The sequence below is a fragment of the Anopheles coustani genome, chromosome 3 (assembly GCF_943734705.1).
Source record: "Anopheles coustani chromosome 3, idAnoCousDA_361_x.2, whole genome shotgun sequence".
Lineage (NCBI taxonomy): Eukaryota > Metazoa > Arthropoda > Insecta > Diptera > Culicidae > Anopheles > Anopheles coustani.
Window position 1 is genome coordinate 9,518,709 of NC_071288.1, and position 24,878 is coordinate 9,543,586.

The window sequence follows — 24,878 nt, forward strand, 5'->3', positions numbered from 1 at the left end:
CGTCTTCTCTCTTATCTCGGACTCACATTCGTAGCGTATTCCTCAGGTATTTTCTCTTTTACGTATACTAATCTCTCTCTCTCTCTCTCAGAGGTGAAAAGCTGTGCGAATAAAAAGCGTTCCACTCCTCCGGGTAGAAGGAGCAAATTTTCCAATTGATCGTAGCAATCGGGAAGAAATTGTCGGCCGCCGAACGCAAGGGGGCGAGCGAAAAGTTTTTCCCACTTGCTGTTGCGCTTTCCCCGAGGGCTCTCTCTCTTTCTCTCTCTCGCTCACTCTCCGGGCGCTCTCCGGGAGCGAGGAAAACCCGTGGAAACCACACTGGCCGTGGTGTGTCGGGTTCTCGGTCGGGTCGCTGGCAAAGGTGGGCTCAGTTTTCAACCTCTACTCGTGCACCGTGCCCGTGTGTCATCAGGAGCGACGCCGTCGTAATGGTGACAACCAGGGAGAACAAAATGGAGCAACCTTCTCTGCTGGCCCAGTGCACCGCGTACACGGCGACGGCGACGTTTTCGCGTTCATCCTCCACGTCCGCTGCGGCACCAGCGATGGCGGCGACGAAGCAGGCGGCCACCTTCAGCGCCGCGGCGCCGACGGCGATGGCGACGACGATGGGATCCGGATCCGCCACCGGTGCTGCTGCTGCTGCTGGACCGCTACCGCTGGCGTTCCCGGGCCTTACCGTGGCCTAAGCCGCCCAGGCCACGCTTGCACGAAGCGCACCCGACAAAAAAAAACACCCCGCAGTCCTCGTGTGGCCTGCAGAGGGAGTGAGTGTGACGGTACGTCGGAGGAGCACGAAGGAAGCAAAAGGAGAAAAAAAAACCATACATACACGCCGTGGAAAAGAAAGTAAGCGAAAGTGCAGGAAGAAAGGAAAACCCCATCCCAGTAGCAGCGCACGTTCACACACACACACACACACACACACACGCCGCACACGGACCACTCGGAGGAAGAAAAGTGCGTGCGTGCGTGCGTGCCTGTTTGGGGTGCGTGGAAAAGGGTGTTGTGAGGGTGCGGGTTGGTTGAGGTACCTGACTGGATGGACTGGTGTGAAAATTTGTGAGTGAGTCAAGGGTGAGGAGTGGTGACGAAGCAGCATCAGGAAAAATCCTTACAAGAGTTGGTGTTGGAAAACAGGTGAATAATACATCTCTCTGACCCCGTCCGAGGTGACCGTGCGTCGACACAGCTAAATACACACACACACACACACATATATACTTCCACACATCCGAAGCAGCAGGGGTTGCGTCGCTGTAGGTGCGTGTGTGAGTTCGTGCGACTATAGGTATGCGAGAAGAGTGTGCGCACGCACGCCGCTGAGAGTGTGTGCTTCACACTGTGTACGGCGGACGGGGGAGCAGAGCAGAGAACAAGGCGCCGTTGTTCCCTTGCTAGGTGCGTGCGTGCCCGATGGTGTGTGAGTGTGTGTTCGACGGTCGATGAAGAACGTTGCAGCGGAAGCTGTGCGATGCGAGCAACAATGAAGGGTACGTTGTGTGATGCTGCCGACGCCTGTGTGAGTCTGCGTGTGAACGTGCGTGTGCCTGTGCGCGTTTATAGATCTGTGACGGAAAGTGTAAGGGGAAAAAAACGAGTATAGTCATTCGAAATGAAAAAGGAGAGAACCGTCTCAAGAGTGCTTTGCATGGTGTGCAAAAGGGAAAAAAAGAAAATCCCTTCGACGACGGATGGCGACGACGATGGGACTGAAGAAAGATCGATTTGTGCGCCTACTAAGGTCCTGGAATTTGCTTTCTTGCTGGGGTACTGGAATATTCGATCCATTTCCTTTTCCTTCCAACGATCGGATACTTTCCGCGGCGATGTGTCAAGTGCAAGATTCAACCGCTGCGGAAAAATCAGTAGCAGTCTTTAAAACAAGGACCATCGATTCGAATCCATTCGGTGAAAAATCGTGACCTTTGCCATAGGATACGGGGCGCCTCCATCGGCAAATGGTTGGAGTGGAAGTGAAAAGCAGTGAAAAGCTGATTGTGTGATTTTTACCCTACATTTCCCTCGTACTGGAATAGCGTAAAAGAAGAGTGCGAACGGTTCGATAGATGAGATTTCTCGAGAAGCTGGAATCGACCTAAAAGCAAAGTTGTTCGATTGTACATACACACTAATACATATTCGCTTAGGGCGCACACTCTCCCGTGATAGTCAGTGGTCATCGTTTTTCCTTTTCCGGTCGGTTGGGAAAATAAGGGCACACGTTAGAGATTCGTAGAAGGACCAACCCCTTCGATGTCGGAAGATAAAAACCACCGTTTATTTCGAGTGGCATGGAGAAAAACTATCGAATTCCGTCCCAATGTCCCATGCCGTGATAATTGAACGGGATATTTAGCTTTTTACAGTTCTAAAAAGTTATCATAAAGGAAAAACTGTGCCATTCCTTAACGTAGCGGTAGCCCGATGGAGGATAAGATAAATTTCTCTCTTTCTCTGTTTCTCATTGAGTTTCGATAGAAACACGCTCTCCTTCGAATGGGTGTGTGTGTGTGCGTGCGTCTGCGTACATACATGTATGCGTGTGCTCCATCAGTGACTTTTTTTCTTTTTCAAGAGAGATTTTCCATCTTTCCACTTTACGAAGAAAGGTTTCGCTTTCCCATTCAAAGAATATGTGTGCGCGCGCGCGCGCCCTCCTGTAGTTTTCCCGTACACCGTTCCTTTGGTGGCACCGTTCAATAGAAATGTGCAAGTGTGTGCGTGAGCACACAGTTCGTGCGTGCGTGCGAGTGATTGCTTCCGCCGATCAATGTGGGGACACCAGGCAGTCACGGTATGGATTTTTGAAAAGTTGACCGGAAAGAATGCATGTTCCGGTCGGTCGCGTGAAAACGGCATCGTAAAGGAAAAGTATTGGCAAAAGATGGTGAAAACGGTGCGAAATGTGTCAAATAATGATAAGATTCATTTTAGAAAAATCTATGTTCGACCATGTACGTCACTATCATCCCATGACATTTTTCGGGATGAATTAATTCTCGCACTCTCTCCAATGGAAAAGGAAAACTTGGCCCACTTGCGTCTGGCCATGGACGCGAGAACAGTCGTTGCGTGAGAACTGGTCCTCGTTGGGGAGAAAAATCCGTTTTCCACCAGCGAGATTTTGCTTACTATTCTCGGGTTGGAGCGAAAAGGCAAGAGAGCATAAACCATAAGAGGGAGAGTGCATAGTAGGCGAGCCGCCTGGATGCTGGGAAGATTGATCCGTCGTCCCCGTTTGCGCATATATGGGAATATTTATGTGTACGTGTGTGTATGCCCGCGCTCTGTTGATCCCGTACGAACAGATCGGAAAAACCCATCCATCCGTCCGACCCTACCACCCTTGGAGTTGGACCCTTTCCGTCCCACACCCATCGATTCTCTCACACCACCAAGCGTGGGGGATTTGTTGTTCTGTTCGTCGACCGTTACTTCACTATGCACCAAGACTCCGATCACGATCGTTCGTTCAATGGTTATGTTGTGGTTCGTGATCGATTGATCATTTACCGGACGGAGAGCAAGCGAAAATCTCAGTCTCGTAGTGCGGTTTGTGATGATGTGATATACCATTTCTTTTCACTTCGGTGTTATGATGTTCCTCTACGTTCGGAAAGCTGCAATCAACGTGGATAAATTAAAAAGAAGTGAAGTTTTTTTTTTTTAAATCAAGAATATGAGTGATGTAGCATAGTGCCAATCATATCATATGTTTTTACCAAGTGAAGTGTTTTGGTGATTATATACGTTGTTTAAGCCTTTATCTTATTTTTTACCCTGATTTACTTTAGCCTGTAACGGTCGGTGAGAGAAAGTGTAATTTAGGGAACACAAGAAAGAGTGAAACGAAGAACGAGAAATTCCCACAGAGAGGAGTTTGTCGAGAAGTAAAGAAAAATCAAATAAACACTGGAGAGAAGAATTCGAAAAACAAAGTGTGTAACAAACTGTCCGTTGTACCGAAACGAAGTGAAATTGGAAAAAAGTGCAAAAGAAAAAGAAAATTGTGCCAAGAAGAATGCGAAATGAAATAAACAGAGGAATCCTATCAACCTAGCGGGAGAGGCAGAAAAATCAAAGCGCGTGCTTTTTCCACGAAACGACAGAGAAACTTGGGTTGAACGGTTGGAAATCCTTCGATTTGCGGAACCAAAGCTACAGCACGGAACGAGTCGTCCCCCTTCCGGCCACTGGAAGCCCTTCAACTGCGACCAGAAGTCTCAGCCCTCCTCCCCCCCCACCAAGCCACGCCGAACACACGTCTCCGCTCGGCAGCACGCAGTAGGACGCACCGGATCGAATTAAGGATTGTTCGTTCCGTTCATCCTCTCCCCCACGGCCTGTCGGGGAACCTCGGATTGGTGTGCCGTTGATTGCGAGGGACGTCGTCGGTGGTGGTGGCGGCGGTGGTGGAGGTGGGATTCTAGCGGAAGGTGCCAACGAACGAAGGAAACGGTCGACACTCGTTCCGATCTTGCTCGAGACGTATTACCAAGACCCGTTGTTTGTTGTGCCGGATTGTATGTGTGTGCGTGTCTCTGTGTGGGTGAGCTAGTGGACAATGGTGCCACAAGGAAGCTGGTTCGGTGCTTCTGGTCTCGAGCGTGATACGGCCCGATACGCACTGGAACCATAGGAACCGTTGCAGGGGAAACAGTAAACCACAAACGCAGCAACACTAGCCACCGAAAGTAACCAAAGCAACCGAAACACACCGACACACAGAGCCGCAGAGCCTTCAGGACATACCCACGGAACGGAGCTGTTTCGGGACGACCGGGAAGGAACTTCCGGAAACGCGCATCGTCACCCCCATCGGCAGAGTGTCGTCACTCGTCGTCACGTCGTTGTCGTCTGTCGATCCGCAGCCAAGCACAATCGGACGCAAAATGGCGGGTGGCGAACATACGTTCGGCCGGAAGACGTTTCACAAGCCAACCTATTGCCATCATTGCTCCGATCTGCTGTGGGGCCTCATCGGGCAAGGATACATCTGCGAAGGTGCGTTTAACTCCTCTACTCTTCTTATCATCTGGTCACCAACTGACTCGAATAATGTCTGGCATTGGTTTTTTCGTTTCAATTTCACTTAACGCTAACAACAGTCTAACATGCATTATCACCTTAACCTAACACTTTGAAGTTCCCATTAACATTTACTAACTTAACCCTACTCTTCGAGGTTTCCATTGAGGTCACCATTATCCTTGTAAAAAAAAACTCTATAAGTCTTGTTCGATACATTCGTGGCGATGTTTCGATTCACGATCCATCCCGACACTTATCTTAAGCTAGTGGTAGTGCCTCGAATTACGACAAACACTCACTCAGCGTATCGTTATCAGATCAGATCCCCCAGCAGGGGATTCAAACAACAGAAGGAACTCACGAAACGGAGCTCCTTTAAGTTTCTCTCACACAAAACTTATTGATGTGTCGATAAAGATTTTCTCAACTCTCTCTCTCTCTCTCTCTCCCTCTGATTAAGAAGAAATAATCATGGTTTACTAAATTTGGAAGTTCAAATGAGCTGTTGGCTTGTGTCAGATCGAACAACTGGCTGGATCAAAAAGAAAAAATACTGTTAAATTATCGACGTACCAGTTAGCAAGATACTATCAAGTTTTACAATTTTATGCCGTCTATAGCTGACGGATTGATTTTATGATTACTTTTCATTTGTTAATTGTTGTTGGTTTAAAGCACATTAAAGAAATCCCTCAGACACGTGCCAAAAGATTTGTCCTTGCCGCTGCCCAGATCAAGGAGTCCTTCAAGGCACTCCAGGGTGCACCCGGGGCGAAAACATACAACAACCTGCTCCGGTTTGAGTTTATATTTGAAACATCCGGCCACCGTCCGTTCCTCCATCGACAGCACGGCTGTAATTTATCAAGATTTACGGCGATACGTGCGGAACGGTGGTTGTTATTGCAAGTCATGTACAATTATCTTGATTGGCCAGTGCCGATGCAAAACACTTTTTCGCGTGCACCCTGCAACCCCCCGCCGGCCCGCCCTGTGAAGGCAGTCCATGTGTGTGTGTAGTCGAGCAGCGAGGGATCACTTTAAAAAGCAGCACCCGGATTTGAAATCCCATTTCCACCGCCAAACAACAACACGGATTTCAACCCCGTGGCGGTGACGGCGATGACCCTGGTTCCCGCATGGCATTACGCGCCACGCTATTCTGGGCGCTAGTCGGCGAAGGGCTTTTCATGCGTCATCACACTGTTCATTGCCACGCGGTTGGTGGACTGATGGTGGGCAGTGGTGGAGGGTGAGGAGGGGGGTGTAGTCCATTGGCAAACCCTTTTGCTTCGTTAGCCCCGTTTCGGCGGCGGATTGGAGCAATCCGGAGCCAGATATGCACGTTGATCGGGGTGCGTCCGGGTCTTGAGGGAATGGCAGAAAATAGATTCAATGCTGAGCACATCGCCTGCCCGAACACTAACGTAAACAACGCGTGCAGCACGTAGAAGCAGCTGACGTAGTTCCGCCAAATCACAACTTTCCACGAGCCGAAGTGGCGAATGGAGAGTGCGCGAAAGAGGCCAAAGGGAGAAACCACTGGAACAGTGCTTTAGGTTAATGGTATTGCTTCATATAAAACATTTACAAAAAATCCAAGTAACATAACCATTTTGGAAACTTTCAACTTCAATTGTTGAAAAGAACAAAACAACGATGCGCCCGTGTGATGCATTTTGTCTCAAACCACCATGCGTCTCCATCATAGGAAGCTACTGATTAGTTATTCTACAACTATCATCAGTTATTACAAAAATCTTGAAACGATCAACGCAAACAATGTTAAAGCCATCACAGTATCACTTACTTTAAAATCAGCATAGCATATAGATTTTGGGAGAATGGAGTTACTAAAATTTACTAATATTTTTGATTTTCTATGAGAGACTGGGCGCCTCCATTAGGCTAACTGGTTGTTTTTTACTAAATCCATAGACTACTTTTTAGCTGAGAGTTATTTATTTCCGTATCTTCTTTTTCTTTTTCTCATTATTCTTCTTTATCTTTAGGTTTGATTCGGTAAAATGAAACTTATCGCTCATGAACTGAAATTTGTCTCAAGGGTTCTTCAGCATTTATTATTATAAGGCTTATGATATGTTCATTCAAAACTGTTATAAACGTTCTTTAAAACCTTATAACTGGAAGATATTGCTAAAATTACTCTAGCCACTGCTGTGATATTAGCTTTTAAATCGCAGCATTCACGATAGAGCTTATTATATTTCAGTTTTTCGCTTTGAGATACTGGGCGCCTCCACTCGGGCTAACAGGTGGCCTCTCAATCATCCCAGAGTTTAGTTTTGCAGTTTTAATTGTTTTCTTCTTATTCAGTATGGATAGTTTTGCCTAAAAACTTGCAGGTCTTACTATTCTAGCTTTTAACTGCTCATTGTTTTTTCGTTACTGAAACCGCTGATCTCAACTTTCATGTTAATTCTTGCTAAAAATATTTTATAAAGACTAATTATAAAACAGCAACACTTATTTTAAAGCTCAGCACGATTGTTTGCTGTATTACTATTAAGAAAAACAAGGCAGAATGGGTACAATTTAAGAAAATGTTGTTGAACATTTGAGAACCCAATTTAGTGTCATGATTATTGGGTTTTGAGAATCGTCCATCCTAAGCTTCTGAGGCAAACGCAGCCAAATTGTAACATAGAATTGTTTAAATTGGTTTATTTTTTTTTCTCGCTGAATGAATAATTGCTAATGGTTTTTTATTAAAAAAATAATTGTAATACGTTGACTGACCTTTATTGTTCTTCATCCTCTTTTTCAGTATGCAACTTTATAGTACACGAAAAGTGCGTGTCCAACATCGTGACACCGTGCACGGGCATCGCACCGTACCTTATCCGCAACCCGGTGGCACACTGTTGGTCGGAGCCGTCGCACCACAAGCGAAAGTTCTGCTCGGTTTGCCGCAAGCGATTAGATGAAACTCCCGCCGTTCATTGTTTGAGTAAGTATCGGCCCGGTCCGGTCCACTGGGCCACTTCATAGGCATCATTCGACAAGCTTAACTCGTTTCGCATATCTTCCTCTTCCAGTATGTGAATACTTTGCGCACGTCGAGTGCCAGGATTTTGCCATTCCCGACTGCAAAGAAAATGCCACCTACGTTCCGGGGAAGGAACTGGGGCACGTCAAGCACCAGCACCACTGGCGCGAGGGCAACCTGCCGCAGTCGTCCAAGTGTGCGTACTGTAAAAAGGCTTGCTGGTCGTACGAATGCCTTACAGGTAAGAGGGGAGGGCCAGGGAGGAGGTCCATCCAGTGCTCGCAATCTAATCGCATCCTCTCCTTCCCGGCGTCCGCAGGTTATCGTTGTGAGTGGTGCGGCACCACCACGCACGGAGGCTGCAGAAACAACATCCCGGCCGAGTGCACGTTCGGCACCCTGCAGCCCATCTATCTGCCGCCGCATGCCGTCTCCATACCGCGAACGGAAGTGCCAATGGAAGCCATCATCGGCGTGCAGAACCGCAACAAAGGCACACCGGGCATACAGCGAGACTACTCCTGCCGTAAGTGTTCTTCACCCTGTCACCCCACGTGTCTCGCTTCCCTTCAGCCACACTTCCCTCATGTACTCGATCATAAGAAGAAACATCGAAGGGAGAAATGAAAATCAGAAACCAAACCTCCCCACCCCGTGTAATGTTACTTCCCTCAACAGACTCACCCAACCAAGGGAGGGTTTTAGGTGTACTGTACAAACGACAAGTAAAAACAAATCAGCCTTTTTCAGTTCCCAAAATGACACTTTGCCTGAGCGGAATGAACCATTCCAGGAAACTATGGTTGGCTTAATTAATTACGCTGACACATTCAGTCGCTTTTTCGGTGGTTTACTTCTCGCTATGGTAGTAACCGATTCTAATTCCGTTTCTTTCTTTATTTTGTTCTTTCGAAATCTAAAAATCTATCTCTTCTCCGATCACATGGTCTACTTCTTACCTACTTTGGGTCTGCTGTCTGTATGCCACGTTTCACCTGATGAAACACACACTCACACACATATGCTGGCGGGATATGCTGGGATATGCACCTGTCTCCCTCGCTCTCTCTCTCTCTCTCTCTCTCTCTCTCACACACTCTCTTTCTCTCACTCTTTCGATTTCGTCCTATTTTGTTCTCATTGTTTTCTTTTCCGTTTCTTTCTGTCTTTTATCGTTGTCTTTCTTTTTTTTTCTCTCTTTTCCTTTCTCTCCCTCTCTCTTTCTCTTTCTCTCTACCGTTTCTTTCTCTGCTCATTCATGTCGCACCTGTGAACGTGAATGAACAATAATACCATCGCGCTCATGCCATCATATCGCCATTATGATTTCGTTATCGTTTTCGTTATCGTTCGGTTGTTTCGTCTCTTACGTGCCCTGTTTCCCTGCCGTTCGAATTTTCCGTTGTTCGCCCTTCTACCGCCGTGCGCGCCTCGGTCTGCCCCGTCCGTTTCGTCGCCTTGTGCTATGGGCCCCCTTTTTGTGGTGCGGGTGTTTTTCCACGGGCTCAGCGGAACTGTGGACGATCGGCATGTACCAGGAGGAGCTGCAGGAGCAGCAAAGGCGCCAGCACGCGTGCACCAGCGAAAGCACCGAGCTGCTGCTGCGCCGCGTCCAGCAGGAGGAGCAGGAACGCAAGTGTAGCACCGGCCAGCTGTCGCCGGGCGTCAGCTTCACGTTCTACAACGACGACGACGACGAGGGTGGCGGTAGTGTGGCGAGCGGAAGCCAGCGGAGGGCGCACGCCGAGCTCACCCAGCAGCAGTACCACAGTGACAACAGTCTAACGCTGCTCCAGCAGCAGCAGCAGCGGCAACAGCTGCATCAGCAGAAGCCACTGGACGGGCAGGAGGACGAGTGGCCGATGCGGCCGGCTCGAAGCCGAAACCTTATCCATCCGGCGCTCCGGCGAGCGAAGGCGACCAACCAGACGGGCGATGCGACCACGGTGATGCGCAGCCGATCGTTCCAGGACCAAACCGATAGCATTCCAAAGCGCCTGACCAAAGCGTCCGTCGCGCCCGGCTACAGTCCGCGCTTTCTGGCCCGATTCCGCAAGAAGCACCAGGCGCCTCCATCGCCGGGCGGGCGTCGCTCTCCGTCGCCTCCGTCGGGCGAAGCGCGGGGTTCCTTCGATGGTGGGACGGGTGTTTCGCGCCTCCTCACCCGCAGCCCCGGGGCCGGAGGGAGGCGCGGTTCGACGGCGATGGGCCCGATTCGGGCGGCCTTGGCACCGGTTTTCCTGCACGGAACGTCCAGCTCGCTGACGTCATCGTCGGCCGTGTGCAGGTCGGGCCCGCTGCTCACCGTGAGCGGAGTCAACGGTGACAATGACGATGACGATGACGACGAGGAGGACGATCTCTCCCCACCGCTGGGTGCACCCGTCGAGCGTTCCTCCTCGTTCGACTGCACGGCGCAGGCAGCGATGGCGGTGGCAGCCGCCGCGGGCACGATTCGAAATGTCGGTCACCATCTGACGGTGGCGCTGGAACCGCGCCGCGTCGTGTCGTACGATGACGTCAGTGATTTTGGGTTCATCGACGACGACGACGGCGCCAACGTCGCCGCCGCCACAGCCAGTGATTCGGTCGCGCTGCACCAAACGAAACGAACGCCAGCCGACGAATGTCGAAGCGCGCTGGCCGACCCGATGGTGACCCCCGCCGGCGTCACCAAGAGCCACGCCGGAGACCTTGGGCTGAGCCAGTCCGCGCCCTCGCAGCACCTGCTCGGCCGCATCTACCGTCGAATGCGGAAGTGCTCGATGGGCTGGAGCAAAACCGGATGTCGCGTGCGCAGAGGTGCGATTTTATTTGATTTTCCGTTTTCGGTTTTTGGATTGGTTTGCCCGTTTTTTTTTCTTTTCTTTTTATCTTTAGTTGTTTTCCATTTTTGTTTCTTTTCTGTTGATCGTTTCACACCATCACACTTTAGTGCAGTTGTTTACTTACTTTTTCCATTACGTTTTTCACAAGCTTTTCATCCCTCACTTCTCGTTCACACTACCCAAGGATGGTCTTCTCACACTGGCCTTGTTTCTCCGTTTGTTTGGTTTGTTTTTTTGTTCGGGTTTTTTTTTATTTGCTTGTTGCATCCCCCTCCCTCCCCGTGGAGAGAACGAATGACGCACTTGCTGCATCCATTTTTGCTTGTTTGTGGTGTTCTGTTGGTTTCCTTTTTTTCCGTTTTTCACATACCTTTTTATTTTACTTCTTGCAGTCCATTTATTTGCTTTTTTTCCTCGTAGCCAATTAATGCTCTTTGGCCGACGTAAGAGAAGCTTGCCTTACGGACGAACTAACACACATACACACACACACACAAGCACTCGCAGTAAAGCATCGCAATGGCGGTCGTACCGAGGTTCAGCGGCGTTTGAGAGTTTGGTGTTTTTTGTTTTAAATGTGTTTCTTTTGCCCATTGCGATGCACTTTTTCTACCCAGGAAGTAGGTTGGATTGAGCAAACAAAACATCATGTTCCTGACACGAAACAGTTTGCGGGAGGTTTGAAAATCGCCACTTACTCACACACAAACACACCCAAACTCACACCCACACACGCAGGAGATAGAGAGCGCAACAGGGTGGCACAAACGACCGAGCAACCGAAAGGTAGACGATGGCTTCGCTACGTAAACGCATCCTCCCAGCGACGATGAGTGGAACGCTGCACAAACGCTACAAGTGCTTCCACAGAGTGAGGAAGAGTGGGTGGGTGGGAGGGAGGGACGTGATGAGGAGAGGGGTCAGGACCTGCGGGCTAGCGCACGATGGTGGCGGAGGTCAGGCCAAGGGGTTACGCCTGGTTAGATGCGCGTGTGTGTGTGTGTAGGTTTACGTACGCGCTCGTGTTTGTGTGCGCGTATGTGTGTGTGTGTGTGTGTGTGTGTGTGTTGATTGCTTGTGCAAAGTGGGCAGCATGTTTTTGTGTGCGCTCGGAAAACCAGAGCCGTGCCAATTCGGGTGGGAAAATCGATACGGTGAAGGTATACCAGGTTGGGTGGCAAAATTTCTGCCTCTCCCCTCCCCCCTCCCTCCCTTTGGCCACCCTACACCCACCCGACGACTTTCCCGTGGTCTTTCCAGTGGAAGGAGAGTCCTGTTGTTTTCTGGAACTCACACGCGCATCTCGCTCCGTAGCTCGTTTGCTTACTTTTGTGTCCGACTCCGCTTTGGGATGATGGAAGCGGCAAACCGAGAGGGAAAGGGGGAGGCAGAAGTTTTTGCACACAAGTGCATGCATCTTCGATAAAAAAAAACCACCCCCCGTGGTCCTAAGGGTTGCCCACTGGAACAGGAATCAATAGAACGCGTGATCTCTTCTTGAACGAGCTTGATTGTGTTTTCTCCTATTTTTTAATCATTTTATTTTCCACCACCACCACCACCACTGCAACGTCACTCCGATTCGATCGACCCGGTTAAAGTTTCGAGTTCCTAACCAACTGAGTGATGGACTGATGATAAAGCACTTGTCGTGTCATGTTTTTAATTTCTTCTGTTCTGATTGTTTAATGTTTCTTTCTCCCGACTGCATCTCGTTGTAAGAAGCCTTTAGGAAGCACACACGAATGAAAAAAAGAAAAAAAAATTAGAAGAATTTTCAGTAACGGTTTTTTGCTCTCGTTTTTCTCTCTTTCTCACTCTCTGTATCCTTCTCTTTCTTTCTTCTCTTCTCTCTTTCTCTCTCTCTCTCTCACTCTCTCTATCTTACTGTTTTTCTTTTCTCATGCATCATTTCCCTCACTCCCCTACCGTCGCTTGTGCCACTCGTGTGTGGGCCCTTTCCGACCCCCCACCCCCCGTCTCGTTCCCCTTTCTTGTTCTTCACCTCCTCACCTGTCACCCCAACCGAACCTGCCCTGTTGTTCACCTTGTTTCCATCCACTTTTCACCGGGGTGGGCACTGCAAAAACACCCCCTTAAAAACCACCGAACCGAAAACCCACCCACCAACACCCCCCCCCCCCCCACAGCTCGCAGCATCTCCGAGGAGATAACGGCTGAGAGCCGCTACCGGGACGAAGAGTACGCGGTGCGAGGCGAAGGTAGCAGCAGCTCCGGCACTCACTCGAAGCCCGATTCTGCGCATAAGCCCGATAAAGATAAGGATAAGAAAGATAAGGAGGAGCGCGATGAAGGTACGTACACGACTGTGTGAGTGTGTTGTGTGTGTGTGTGAATGTGTGTGTGTGTGAGAGGATTAGAGAGTGCGTGTGTGCGTGTGGTGTGTGCTTGATGGAATGCCATCGCACGTTCCTATTGTTTGCGTGCACACACGGATGCACTTCCGGGAAGGCTTTCGCATTTCCATCCCCAATTCAGAGGTTGCTCGGATCAATTTTTAGAACACGGTGCTTGGCCGGCTCACTAGATCGAATCCTCTGAATAAAGGATAGGGAAACCCCGCTATGCAACAGTTTTTGGCAAACATAAATGTCGGAGTTTCTCAGATTCTGCTTGCGAGTAGGAACAACGTTTCTACTAGACCTGCGAACCCGATTCCTTAGACAATCATTGACGCTCCGTTGCTTCTCCTCCAATGCATTTACAGAAACAATCAAGGTATTCGACGGGAACTGTTCATATCGAAGGCGAATATTCAGAGCCATCTCCGTACCTAAAACATGCTCGCTGGAACAACTGTTGACCACCGCCTTGAGGGCCTTCCACATAGCCAGGGATCCAAATGTACGTACCACGGAATGTTGCGAATTGTACCGGATCATCTCTAAATAAATTACTTCACTCCCATTCCTTTCCTCTTGTAGCTATTTTTTCTCACCGACGTCTACGGTGACGAGGTTAGACTGCAGGAGCCAAATCCCGTACCGAGCCTACACCGAGTGGAGGGCAAAAGACCGGCCATCTACTTGAGATTTCGGTAAGTATCGCCAACAGTTCCTTATGGAAGCAACACCAACCAGTGTCTCCTTTCGCCGTGTGTCTACCTTCACAGTGATAAGGAGAACGACCACGGGTTCGTGCGCGTCTACCCGGGTAAGCTGCAGGTGGAGAACGCTTACGTTATCATACCGGTGGACAACGACACCACCGTGAAGGATCTGATCTGTGAGTCGCTGAAAAAATTCGGCCTGCAGAGCCACCAGATCGAGGACTACCGGTGCTCGGAGATCCTGCTCGACCGGGGCGTCACCGAGCGTGTGCTGTCGTGGAACGAGCGCCCGTGGGAGATCATGAAGCAGCTCGGCAAGGACTCGATCCGGCAGATGGAGCTGATGCGCTTCTATCTGCAGCTGAAGCAGGACCCGCACGGGCCCAATCTGGCGCTGTTCGTCGGCAACCTGCCGCCCGGGCTGTCGCAGCGCAACTACGAGCACATACTGACTGAATTCCTAGGTTTCGAGAACAAGTTCAGCAGCATCGGGCCTATCTACTACGAGTACGGTTCGCTAGTGATAACCTACGAAAATGCATCCAAAGCTGTAAGTAAATGGATTTCGAATTGAATCGTCGCTCTTTTCTCTTACCAAGACTGTTGCAATATCTTCATATCCGTCCATAGGTCCGTGCATTCCAAGCCCTGCGGGAATCGAAGTATGAGGAGAAGCATCTGCTCGTGCTACTGCTGCCTAACATCGAACCGAGCATGGTGCCGCCCGGCGTCCAGCCGCTGCTGGTGTTTGTCAATGTCAAGTCCGGCGGCTGCCAAGGTCTAGAGCTTATTAGTAGTTTTCGTAAATTATTGAATCCATATCAAGTGTTTGATTTGGATAACGGTGGACCACTGCCTGGGTATGTAGCCTGTTTGGAGTTTACAAGTATTTACAAGCGCTTTTAAATCTTCTAATCTTTGGTTTTGTCTTGATGCAGGCTATACGTTTTCCGGCACATCCAGGACTACAAGATCTTGGTGTGCGGCGGTGACGGAACGATCGGTTGGGTGCTGCAGTGTCTGGACAACGTCGGTCAGGACTCGGAGTGTTCCAGTCCGCCGTGTGCCATCGTACCGTTGGGTACCGGTAGGTGTCCTAGTGCACACGGAAGTCCGGTGATCGACATAACCACCAACCGTTTTGGAAACTTACTTTCCCCCGTAGGCAATGATCTGGCACGTGTACTACGCTGGGGCGCAGGGTACACCGGTGGCGAGGACCCACTGAACCTGCTGCGCGATGTCATCGACGCGGAGGAAATCCGGCTCGATCGCTGGACGGTCGTCTTCCACCCGGAGGACAAACCAGAGGACGCCACCCCGCGCCAAACGCAGCCCAACTCAACCGGTAAGAAGAAGAAAATCCAACAGCAACAGCAACAACAACAGCAACAGCAACAACAACAACAACTGCAACAACAACAGCAACAGCAACAACAACAGCAGCAGCTGCAAATGCCTCAGCAGCAGCAGCTGCAGAACCAGCACCATCATCACCCATCGGTGGCGATCGTCGCCAGTCCGGCGCAAGGTCATTTACTGTACTTTGATGGCGCAACCGCATTCTCTGTTTCCGTTTTCCCTTATTATTACACTATTCTTGCATTTGATCGTCCTCGCTACTGTACTACTTCTACTACTACTACTACTACTATTTCTATTAATACTACTACTTAAACTACTGCTATACTACTCCCTGACACTCACAAACTCTTCATACATAATCCTCTTGCCTCTTTTTCTGTCGTTTCGCTCCGATGCCATGATGTCAGTTATGTCTTCACAACAGTATTTACTAGTGTGTCCATGTAGCAAGTAACAGTTCTAACATGCTGCAAAAACAAGGATATCTATACGTTTGCTGGCACATCATATGAAGGCCACCGAGCAAACCTAGCATATGTAGCTTCAACCCCAAGCCAGCCAGTTTTACAAAATGAAATGTCCATTTGAATCCGCCCTCATTCCAGTGCGTTGAGTAGTGTCCCTGTGTCCCCCTACTCAGGGCCTTAAGTAACTGTTGCAATGCCATCGTATCACCCACCCAATTCTGTAAGGCTATTTCCTTCTGCCCCACATTTTCCGACCGACAGTAGTGCCGAAACGTCTACCCCTGTTGCGTACCCCCCTGGTAGGTCCCGTGTAGTCAAGTGGACCAGCTTGTAAGGAATGAATGCATGCATGCTCTCGATGTTTACGGGCATCGGTCGGTCCAAACCGGGATGATCTTGGTTGGTAGGTGTTCTTGTGTCCAGTAATTATGTTTGGATTTCACTACACACCGGAGCTAGGAGAGACCTGTTGGGTTGGCGCATTCCACACTCCTGTTGGGGATAAGGCAGTGGACAAAACTATCGCCTCCGCCAAGTTGCAGATGAGTAAGGTTTTGGAACAGGAAATGTTTTTCCTAACAGCAACAAACACACGAAACACTGCATGCGTGCGAACGTTCAGTAATAATAGTTTAATACATTTGCTTTTCACGATGTATGAGGTTCATGAAGCTGGAATTTCCCTTGAAACCATACATAAAAACTCGCTTGTATATCAAGCACACACACACACACACATGCAAGAGAGGCGGGACATTTGAAGCAAAAAGTAGTTAAATGTTAACGAAACTTACTCGACACAATCGAATGGATCACGCCAAAGTTGTCTGTAAACTTGCCTGGGAGCAAAACAGCGTCTTTCTTGGTTCCAAAATTCGTCGGGTTCGGTTCCCCCCCCCCCTCCCTCCCCCTTCTCCACCTTCAGTACAAGCGACGCTCCGTCTAACCCGTTGAATCGCACCACAAAACACAGTTAATGGATGTTGCTGTAAATACTGTTCTTTTAGGCCGGTCGGTGTTGTTGTTGATATGCTCGTTGTTGTTACCGGAATGGATGTACTCGATGTGTAAGGGGCTGAGGCGTGTCATCGCTTCGTCGATTCGCTGCACACCGCGTGACGTGGAGCCCAAGCGAACGGTATCTTGGCGACGGGGCCGTCTGAAGCACGGACGGACGGATGCTGAGGGCTGCGGTTGCGGCTTAGCGGAATCGTACGAAGAATGACACACGCGCACACGCATCAAAAGCAAGCCCCGCCCCACCCTAAACCAGTTGGCCCCAATTTTCTAGTTGGTGTGCCCGTTGGCGAGCTTCCGTTGTTTATCACTAACCCACACACACACACACTTTCTCTACACTCTTCCAACCGTCGCGATGCAGTGGTCGGAGGGGCGCAGAGCGAGGACAACTCGCAGATATTCGTGATGAACAACTACTTCGGCATCGGGATCGACGCCGACCTGTGCTTGGACTTCCACAATGCGCGCGAGGAAAACCCGAACAAGTTCAACTCCCGGCTGCACAACAAGGGCGTGTACGTGAAGATGGGCCTGCGGAAGATGGTCGGCCGGAAGATGGTGAAGGAGCTGCACAAGGAGCTGCGGCTCGAGGTCGACGGGAAGGTGGTGGAGCTGCCACCCGTCGAGGGTATCATCATACTGAACATCCTAAGGTTGGTAGAATTTGAAACTAAAGCGACATGGAAAGCATACCCTAACACACACACACACACTTCTCCTCCGGTACTCGCACAGTTGGGGTTCCGGTGCAAACCCGTGGGGACCGGAGAAGGAGGATCAGTTCAGCAAACCGAACCACTGGGACGGCATGCTGGAGGTCGTCGGTGTCACCGGTGTGGTGCATTTGGGGCAGATACAGTCCGGGTTGCGGTCGGCCATGCGAATAGCCCAGGTAAGACACCATGGGAATGGAGCTTCCGGTGGAAAACTCAGTAAGCACAGCCCCTAACACGAACCCATTTCAAACGAATTTTCACAGGGTGGTCACATCAAAATTCATCTTCATTCCGACATACCGGTGCAGGTCGATGGAGAACCGTGGGTACAAAGTCCCGGCGATGTGGTCGTGCTAAAGTCAGCGCTAAAGGTAAGCCTCACTCCGTCGCTTCGACGTCGCAACAACTCTCATGCCCTTCTCGCCTGTATTTGCTTTCGTTTCGTCGGTTACGAACCACTTTCTTTCGTTCCGCTGCATGCTGCATTAGATTGCTTTCCGACCATCTGCTCTTCGCTGTGTAGTTACTCGCTTTGACAAAACATTTTGCTCCTGTTTTTTATCGATTGCTCTTATTTACATCGTTTACTTTCACACCATAGAAGCGGCATTGCGAGCTAACTCCTTCAGCAAGCAAGAGATCGTTTCAGCACATTTCAGGTTAAATTTTATGTTGCACCGAACATAATGCATGCCGCACTGTACCTTAAAACACATACTCACCGATCCTCATCGCTCTAACGACGTGTAAGATACGAAAAACGAATGCTCTTCATAAGAAACACCCTGTAGTTGAATGTATATAAACGTACCCCACAGAGCACTGACTTTTGTCCGTGCTTAGAGCAATTGGATAAGGTGAAACATCTAACATCTGCAAAGAAATACATTGGAAATATTCACCACTAATGATTAAGTGAAATGTAAATTGAAAACGATTTTATTATTTTCGTTCATGGCATTGACATTTTATGACTCGTTGAAGGCAGTAGGCTTTGATTTTTTTTCTTCCCCTGTGAAGTTCAGGATCCTTTGTCAAATACAAAGGAATAGGACTAGTTTTCCTTTATTTGTTTTTATTTGTTTGTTATTTTACCTCCCCCTTCACTTTACAACCCACGTGTTGTTTCTCGTACCGTTTTATTTTTACGCTTTTGCAGTTTTTGTTTTTAGTCCTTTCGTATCGAGACACATCATAAATGGCATTTAGTGTATGTAGTAACTTATCGAAACCGTCGTCCAACACGCGTGAAACACGCACAGTCGAGCGCGACCGACCCCGAAGTGTGCCAGTGTTTCTGTTTTGGTTTCTCTGTGTGTGTGTGTGTGTGTGGTGCGTGTATGCGCGCGTGTCGATTGTGGCGTATGTGTGTAAATGTGTTTGGGTGTGTGTGACTGAGTGTCTTGAAAAGAATTAAAATAATTTAAAACCCTTAGGAAAACCCCATCTCACTTTTACTCCCCCTCCCCGCCCATCGCTAAGCAAACTAGTACGAACTCTCCAAAACCCAACCACGCCCTGATACTGATCCTAAATATATATCAATGCTATTAACCTTCTATAGGCAACGATGCTGAAGAAAATTAAGAGCAAACGGAGGCTAACCGAACCGCATATCTCACCGGCCGTTGCGGGCTTCTCGCAGGGTGGAGCTCCAGAAAATGGAGACCGCGATAAAGATGCCCTCAGTGGAACCTAGAGTACCCGTCCGTCCGGTCCTAGCTTTCTGTTCTCCTGTTTTCTATGAACCGCACCACTGTAAAACCACTTTAAGCAGGGAAGCAAACTATACAAACAAACAAATTCAGACACGAAGATTAAAACTAAAAACACGCGCAAAAAACTCCCCCGGGAAAGTTAAGAAAAACGAGCCGCGGGCGGTTAGAAACCGACGGCGTACGGGAAGGCGCGATACTTACTACAACAAAAGCAGAAACAAAACGAGAAAACACGGGATAGCATGTAGCAGTTATCGATTCTTTTAGTTCTACTATTGAAGGAGCCACTTGGTTTAACAAAAACAAGAAAAAAAACTCTCACAAAGGAACTCTTGTGTCCTGCGAACGATCGTCCTGAATGGGTTTGACTCTAAACTTGAAACTCTACGCTTCTTCGATTGCGTTGCAGATCGTAGTACGTGTTTGTCGTTGACACAAAAAAAACACATTGTTGCGTTTGTTTTCTACTTAGGATAACAATTATTAGTGTTTAAATTATAATGATTAGTAGTGAAAGAATCCCACGCTCTGTTAGTCTCAGGCTAGTGATGGTGAATGAGCTACGAACGTGCCAGGTGCAAGGGAAAGCATTAGAAAATCTTTCACCATTGGCGACCTGGACCCAACCTGCCCCTCCAATCGTTTACATTGATATTTATCAAGATCGTGCCGATGCGTTGGCCACTATATAATTGTTCCCATCCGATCCCTTTGGAAAAATTATTTGAAATTACATAGAAAACGTATCCCAGTTGCGTTTAGGCATTTCCTTTCAACCAGAACAGAAGAAGTCCAAATGCGTAGCAAATGCCATCAGCCAACATTTTCTCTAATCTCCATTTCGACCCGTTCTGTATCTCTTAAGCCATTGCACATTAATATTACTTGTATTTCGTATGGAACCATCCAGTATACTAATTGATCGATTCATTGACGCACGCCACTGTAGCACTTCCGACCTTACCGACACACGAACAACAAACGCACACACACCACAGTAACCAAGTAAATCGTTTGCATATTACGACTCCATTGGCTCAGGACACCCCCTTTGTACTGTTGTAAACCATCTAATTCAGTATCACCACGTAATCTACCACACCGGCAGAAAAGTACCTAATCGTAGCCAAACCGAGAAGAAACCATACACTGGAAGAACCTTAAAAACCAACCCACCCTCACGTGTCACGTTCACGTCACCATCACTCACACCTCTTCTTCTACTTCTCCGACGTACCTTCGATTCGTAATTTATTGTTCGTGCGTTACCATTTGCTAGTATTTCGCAAACAGTTTTCACCAACAGTTTACACTTCTATATGTCGATTTTATACTACATTTTTCTCCCTCCTGGCCACTGTGCCATTTAACTAATCTTTCTATCTGCTGACTATATTCAAATCAATCTCCACCGTTCCACCTCTATCCGGTATGCAATTCTTCTTCCTGTTTCGCTCTACTCTCCTCTTTTTTGCGCTTGTTGCGCGTATTGGCAGCCATTTTTCTTCCAAACTTTCGATTTGCATTGTTCGTTCTTGTTTCCTTCCGTTTGATTTGTTTCTCTTGTTCCGTATTGTCTATTTACGATTCATGTAGGAGATCTAGATCTTGCATCGTATATATTTATTTTATTGACTTGTTACATGCAACCAAGTTGTTTGCAAGTTACTTTTTACAATTTGACTCTCTCTCTCTCTTTCCCTCACACTCTCTCTCTTTCTTTGTTTCGTACGTGTACGAACGAAACCGAGTCGATAACCGATTTTGTTCCTTTCATTATTTTATCATTTTACCATCCGTTTGTTCGGTTTTTTGTTCAACGTTTGAACCGGTGGTAGAGTAATTATATTCATAGTTGAATCAAAAGAGATTACTTTTCACGTACCTCGGTATAGATAGAAAGATGTGCTCTAGATAGCTGTACGCTAGCAGGTAGTTATCGAGCTCGCTCGCGCCACTGAGAACCGGATCTCATCTCGACGATGGACTCCCCTTCGTGGCCACCATTAAACGTACATCGTATTTTTGCAACTGTCGCTAGCTAATTTCATCCATTTTTCCGATGTTTTTTTTTCATACCGAGACTGCCGTTTTGCGGAATGATGTTCATCTTTTGTAATTGTTTTCAGTTGCTGTATCGCTTTTCCTGCTATTGATTGAATGAGATTGTTCTCGTGGTAATTTTATTTTTCATCTTGATTTGCATTGCATCTAGGTCGGTCGATTCGTTCTTTTTATACTTTTCGTTTTCTCTTTTATTTTTTCTTTTCCTGATACATTGTACCCCAACTAAACACTTATTCACATATATTATCGCCTGGCTAAAACCAATTACGATGCTAAAAAAATGGTTTCTCGATTTTTCTCTCTCCTTTCATTGACTTGATTTAAACTCGAACGTGGATGTCAAACCCCGCACATGGTTTGAATGTTGAATAAAAACACACAACGATCCAAATCAATTTGATGTCAAAAAAACAATACCATACGTCGGGCGTATCACAATCCTTACTAAATTATGATGGTACGTGCACTCGATCGCGTGTGATAAATAATTTAAAAAAAAACCACTACCACCACTATGACCTACTAAAATTATCACTGAAACTACAAAATGGTCCTCCGATGACATGAACGGACATCTCGTAACGACACACCCACACACAAACATACATCCGTGGAATTCGTGAAACATTGTGACTGCATCACCGGAACATTTAAACGCCCATCATCTTCCGCTCACGATCATAACACGCATCATATGGGCATACACCTGCACGTACTTCGAACATACCGAAACGCGTACAACCTACCAACAAACAATCACATTTTTTAACTGATAATGGACCGGACGGCGGCGGTGACTACGACAATGACGATGATGGCGGCGACGATGGCGGTGGCGGCGGTGGTGGCGCTGGTTTCGGAAAACGCGACATTGCAGGCGACAATGTTGAAGAAGATGAAGGGCAAGATGAAGCGACGCAACACCGAGCCAACGATGCAGGTGATGGGGCCATCGGGCATCCAGATGACGCTGGCGGCGCCCCAGGAACCCGACGAGGTTGACTCCAATAATACAGATTTTTGAATATGGTATAACGAGCGATTAATTTAACGTGCTTCGTCGTTTGTGGGTACGTTTGACTCGATTAGCGCGGTCCGCCCCAGGATGCCCAGGAGCGAGCGAAAACCGGTTGTTTAACCTGAGCATCGCCGACCACACACCGTACGCGAGGCGGTCGCGAGAATGCATTGAGAAGGGATTGGTTGTGGTCGAACAAAAACATAAAAATAAACATACCATCATTATGCGAAAAATAGTAGCACACACATTGCAAGCAATCACCAGCAAGACCACGGGCACTCGTATTCCAGTTCAATTCTCCACCGAAGCTGCTGCTTGCACTGCTCCGGGACGGTTCTTCAAACCCCATGGCCACAGGTTACAACCCCGCATGTTTCGTCTGAAGAGAAAATGTAATGCGAATGTTTCAAAGAGAAGGACATTTTAAGCGCGCAAAAAAAGGGATTAAGCTCTAGTATCAACGAAATGATTTAAAAGCGCACAGAACGATCACGCACAACAGCCCAACAATTCGCACAATATTTTTCACGTACAAAAATCTTCCTTCCAACGGGAAGAGGCTTTTCCATCCCAGCGCATTTACCTGTGAGAACTGTCAAACCAATTTCCAGTGATCGCCAGAGGGGGGAGAAATGATCCTCCAGCAACAGCGCATTGGGCAGTGGGGATGATTGTGAATGATGAATGCACAGAAATGAGTGAATCCTAGTCGTAATAGTAATTCTAATAATGTGTGTGTGCGTGCCTATTCTGGGCGTGACCCATGTTAGTGCAAAAGCCAACCAACATTCACGAACGCATAGACCAATGTGTGGATGCGGACTCGGGCCCGATTGAAGGATAAAGTCGAGTAATCACTACAATCACAGTCATACCAATAGGGAGCAGTAGTATAGGAAATGGTATCGAAGCACAACCAGAAGCAAGAAGGCAAGAGCGGGAGGAATGTCAATGGTATGGGAGCGCGAGAAACTGCGCTCGAGACGCACGGTGTAATATGTCGAATAGCACTCTTCTGTACAGAAACCCAAAAAAAACCCATTGTGAACCACGATCACGGTAAACAAATCTATGTATATGTATGTGTCTGTGCGTGTGCGTGTAGTAGACAATCCACGTCGAACGTAGCGAGTGGATACGAAGACTGGTTTGGTGGCTAGAGGGATAAAAAGCATGCAACAACAGCAAAGCAAAACAAAAAAGAAAACAAAACTAATCACTACACTAGCAAATGAAACCGTGTTGACCAGTGGCATGGAACACATAGAACACAAACATTCACTCTCAAAAGAAAAAAAAACTGCATGCGTGAATTGAATCATATGCAAGGCAAATAGTAAGAAGAACAATTAAAACTACTCACATAATGTAACAGCAAACAGAATAAAAAACACTACAATCACAGAAACACAAAGTAGAGAACAAAAACATGAAAGAATGAACGCAAATGCAATAGTAGTGCAATGCAAAACAGTGCAAACAGAAGTTGAATAACAAGTTAATGCAACGTAGAATAACCGTAGGTTAACATCAGCAAAGCCAAGGTAATGGCTCGGGGACAGGGGTGGTAGTGCGAGTGGATGGTGATTTTGGAGGCAGGCAGAAGGCATCCGAACGAAGGTGCCGACTGTCGAGGAAAAGTACTACATTCAAGAAGGAACAAAACACAAAACGCAAAGTCAATCGAAACGAAACAAACCATCGCAAAGAAGCAACAACAAACCAAAACACATTTCCAAGGGAACAAAAGAAGAACATCTTACAAAAGAAACGAACTTTATCGCTGTCCTACCGAGAACGCATAATACAAAGAGATAATTTAGATGAAAAGTAAACCACAGAACAAGTAGATCGAACCGAACACAAAACCAGCAAGGAAACACTGTAGCTTACAACACAACATTGACGTACGAACAACCGAACAAACAGTAACACAGCAACACACAAACCTTCACGAAGCGAACAAGCAAAAACAAAACCAATGGACGGCGACAGGCAAAACGGCAAACGCAAAAGAACGTTAAATTAATGGCTCTTGAGATTTGCTTGGCGAAGCAAAGAAAAACAAACAAACAAAACCACCAGGACGAAAGAAATTGTATGAACAGATTTAGCGTAGACGTATAACTAGATAAAATGAGCAAACGCACACAAAAAAGTACTTTATCAGCAGTATATTGGATATAATCAGTGTCCCGTTCGTTCGTGGCAAGCGGCAGGCAAGCGATCCGGTACAGTGCAAAGAGAAAAACTCCCGAACTCCCAGTAAAACTTAAAAGAAAAAAATATAAACTACAATAAACACGTAGTTCCGCTCGATGGAATAAGGACAACATGGCGTTTGTGGATGACCGTTCATTTTGGTTACGTTTTTGGTTTTTGGCCGGTGCACCCGAGTAACGGGGGGCACACAGCTGCACGGGCCCCGATGATCCGATCGATGGTTTTTGTAGGTTGTGTTTGCAGGTTAAGAAAGAAAACGTTCGCTCCTTTTCCTTCCCACCCGTTTGGCGGTCAGCATCCGGAGCGGGATGTTGGAGCCATTATGTTGGCTTCTGA

At 47.8% G+C, this 24,878-nt stretch overlaps 1 protein-coding gene across 1 annotated transcript; it reads left to right on the forward strand.

Moving 5' to 3' along the window:
- Positions 1-401: 401 nt before the first annotated feature.
- LOC131272005 (diacylglycerol kinase theta) lies at positions 402-22,422 on the forward strand. Its single transcript, XM_058273608.1, is given in 15 exon segments — positions 402-852; positions 3,801-5,010; positions 7,826-8,008; positions 8,097-8,288; positions 8,367-8,573; positions 13,026-13,190; positions 13,604-13,740; positions 13,821-13,933; positions 14,009-14,495; positions 14,576-15,032; positions 15,111-15,340; positions 17,104-17,450; positions 17,533-17,689; positions 17,777-17,884; positions 22,176-22,422. Coding segments are annotated over 14 exon segments (3,042 nt in total). The 5' UTR covers positions 402-852; positions 3,801-4,898; the 3' UTR covers positions 22,323-22,422.
- Positions 22,423-24,878: the final 2,456 nt, after the last annotated feature.